The sequence below is a fragment of the Gigantopelta aegis genome, chromosome 12, assembly GCF_016097555.1.
Source record: "Gigantopelta aegis isolate Gae_Host chromosome 12, Gae_host_genome, whole genome shotgun sequence".
In the NCBI taxonomy this organism is placed as follows: domain Eukaryota; kingdom Metazoa; phylum Mollusca; class Gastropoda; order Neomphalida; family Peltospiridae; genus Gigantopelta; species Gigantopelta aegis.
The window spans coordinates 47,829,487-47,833,234 of record NC_054710.1 but is presented as its reverse complement, the minus strand read 5'-3'; the positions used below and the strand labels follow the sequence as shown (position 1 = coordinate 47,833,234).

At 38.6% G+C, this 3,748-nt stretch overlaps 1 protein-coding gene across 1 annotated transcript; it reads right to left on the bottom strand.

Moving 5' to 3' along the window:
- Positions 1-2,637: 2,637 nt before the first annotated feature.
- On the bottom strand, positions 2,638-3,486 carry LOC121386115 (beta-2 adrenergic receptor-like). The gene has a single exon (XM_041516912.1). It carries the CDS (start codon positions 3,484-3,486, stop codon positions 2,638-2,640), a length of 849 nt encoding a protein of 282 aa, XP_041372846.1.
- Between the last annotated feature and the right edge of the window lie 262 nt (positions 3,487-3,748).

The window sequence follows — 3,748 nt, the reverse complement described above, 5'->3', positions numbered from 1 at the left end:
AACAGCAAAAAGTGAAGCATTTATTACGTTAAAAGACCACAAACCAAACTTCTCCAATAAACCCACCTGTAGACTAATAAACCCATCTAAACCGGAAATTGGCATAATAAGCAAAAAAATCTTAGAGAGAATCAACAGAAAGATTCTGAACACAACCAGAACAAACCAGTGGAGGAACACGTCAGACGTGATTAAGTGGTTTAAAGCAATATCCAATAAATCCAACTATTCTTTCATATGTTTCGACATATGCGATTTTTATCCGTCCATAACAGAAAATCTCGTGAAACAAGCCCTACAGTTCGCATCCAAATTCGATGATATTTCTAGCGATGAGATGGAAATAATATTACAAGCAAGAAATTCACTGCTATTTAACAACAGCAAGGCATGGTGCAAAAGAGGCAAACAATCACGGTTTGATGTAACTATGGGTAGTTACGATGGAGCAGAAATTTGCGAAATAGTCGGGCTCTTTCTTCTTTCAGAACTACAAGCCAAATACGGCAACAATATAGGACTATATCGCGACGATGGCCTAGCTGCATTCAATGAGTCACCGAGAACCATAGAGATAATCAAAAAAGATATTTGCAGAATATTTGCAAACCATAAACTCAAGATCACCATAGTCGCCAACAAAAAATCTGTAGATTACTTAGACGTAACTCTAGATCTTGAAAAGAGCTCAGTCAAACCCTATATGAAACCAAACAACACACCTTTATACATACACAACAAGAGCAACCACCCTCCAAATATCATCCGCAGTATACCAAAAACAATAAATAAAAGGCTTTCTGATATATCTTCGAATGAGTGCATCTTTGAAGAAGCGAAACGCCCATATAAGGAAGCCTTACTCAAGAGCGGATATAACTATAACCTCAAATACACCCCAACAGCAGAAAACAACAGACGCAGAAACAACCGCAATAGAAACATCACCTGGTACAACCCACCATATAGCTCCAACATGAAAACCAACGTAGGTCACCAGTTCCTCAGATTACTCGATGAGTGCTTTCCCAAAAGCAACCCTCTCCACAAAATTATAAATCGAAACACCGTTAAAATTAGCTATAGCTGCATGCCTAATGTTGGGAAAATAATTTCAGCGCATAACAAAACTCTACTTCAACAACACAGAGACAAAGACGCCGTTCCCCCCAGAGAATGCAACTGTAGACGAAGAGCTGAATGTCCACTTGAGGGCAAATGCTTGCAGAAAGGAGTAATATATCAAGCTACCGTTAATACACTCGATAACAACAAGCAAGAAACATACGTTGGTTTGACCGAGAACACATTTAAGACGAGATATACTGCGCACACGAGCAGTTTTCAAAACGCAACACAGAAGAACGCAACAGCGCTAAGTCAGTACATTTGGACACTGAAGGATAGATTCACCCCATACACCATTAAGTGGAAAATTTTATCCAAAGCAAAATCATACTCTCCAGCGAGCAAAAGATGTAACCTCTGCCTGAAGGAAAAACTGTTCATAATGTATAAACCTGAAACCAGCACACTAAACTCCAAGAATGAACTCGTATCAGCATGTCGACACAGACGCAAATACCTTCTGTGCGCATACCACACATCACCTATTATAGACCTGCATAGTGACGTAACCTCGACGTCACAGAGTCCATTACGTCATCAGCTTTCCGTTGACGGTGTAATTAAATCTACATCTGATGAGTGAGAGCAATAATTCAACTCTCTCACGAAACAAGCCTGTCATGTAGAGAAAAACATACACTTTTTAACGATATATATATATATATATATATATATATACACACACATATATATATATATATATATATATATATATATATATATATATATATATACACACATATATATATATATATATATATATATATATATATATATATATATATATATATATATGTGTGTGTGTGTATATATATATATATATATATATATATATATATATATATATATATATATATATATATATATATATAATTCTAAAAACGCACGTTCGTCTGAGAAATAATGGTTATCGTTATATCCTCGTTTAAACCTCACAGACTAGTTTTACTCTATTGTATCTTTATCGCGATGTGTTACAGGTTTGTAGATTAACCAAATATAGCGTCCTTTTGCACTCTCTTGTAACTTTATCGCGATGTGTTACAGCTTTGTAGATTAACCCATTATGGCGTCCTTTTTCACTCTCTTGTAACTTTATCGCGATGTGTTACAGGTTTGTAGATTAACCCAATATGGCGTCCTTTTTCACTCTCTTGTAACTTTATCGCGATGTGTTACAGGTTTGTAGATTAACCCAATATGGCGTCCTTTTTCACTCTCTTGTAACTTTATCGCGATGTGTTACAGGTTTGTAGATTAACCCAATATGGCGTCCTTTTTCACTCTCTTGTAACTCTATCGCGATGTGTTACAGGTTTGTAGATTAACCCAATATGGCGTCCTTTTTCACTCTCTTGTAACTCTATCGCGATGTGTTACAGGTTTGTAGATTAACCCAATATGGCGTCCTTCTTCACTCTCTTGTAATTCTATCGCGATGTGTTACAGGTTTGTAGATTAACCCAATATAGCGTCCTTTGTCACGGACTAAAACTAGGGTCTGCCCCTTTAATGCATGGCGAAGGAATCTGTCACACTACTGGAAGGGGACATGGAGAAGCACACGTTTCTAACGCCCATTCTGAACGCTGGGTTCATCCACACGTACACACAGAAATTTAAACCAGAACTCAGAAACGCAAGGCTGGTGGCAATCGATTTAGCTAGCGAGGTCCCAACCACGTTGAGCACGAAGAATGGAATCCAGCATAGAATGAAAACAGAATAGACAGCCAAAAAGAGTTTGACTGCTTTGAAACTAGAACGTCGCAGCGAGTTGACGACGCCTCCCCGTGTTTGGGCGTGAATTGACGTCATGTGTTTGAACGCCACGTACGTGATGTAGGAATACATGACACCAACAGTAATCGCCAGAAACGTATAGACGCCAATTCCAGCCATGATCATGTTAGGGTTAACTGTGCTGTTGGAGTTACACCGCTTCTCCCAGGCTATGGAGCTCATTACCGCCACATCCATGAATACGCCGGCAATCCACGTAAACGTAATTCCAAATAACACTTTAGTTTTGGTCACAAGATTCGGGTACTTGTAGGGATACACGATGTAAATAAAGCGCTCCACACCAATCAATGTGATGGTCGTGAAAGACTGGGTGTTCAGACATACGAAAATCATGATCGGCATGTGGCAAAGAAATATGCTGGTGCTCAAAACAGATTGAGGAAATCCTGTAGAAACGAAAATCCCGACGGGCATTAGAAGTCCAAAAAGTAGGTCGCCTAGGGAAAGTGACGTCACAAACATGTTGGAAATAGTTCTGAGTTTGCGCGTTCGCCAGATGGTGACAACAGTGAGAATGTTAACAATAGCAATAAACACAGATATTAACAACATGAATGCGATAAATAGAAGTCTACTGGAAATTATTTTTTGTGAGTCCAAAGCGGGATTGGCCATGCTTTCTGAGGAATTGGAGATCGTCATGATGTATGAACACAATCGCTGTATCGTCAAGCTGTGTTCGACAAACGTTTGAGAAAGTCCTCACAGTAGGCTTCGACTAGTGTCCTATGTATTATAATAATACAGCTGATCGTTTCCTCTATTCCAGACCAAAAATTCACTAGTTATCTTTCCCTTTTTTGATTCTTATTTC

Coding starts and splice junctions, on each gene's coding strand:
- LOC121386115 (XM_041516912.1), bottom strand. CDS start 3,486: ATGTTGTTAATATCTGTGTTTATTGCTATTGTTAACATTCTCACTGTT.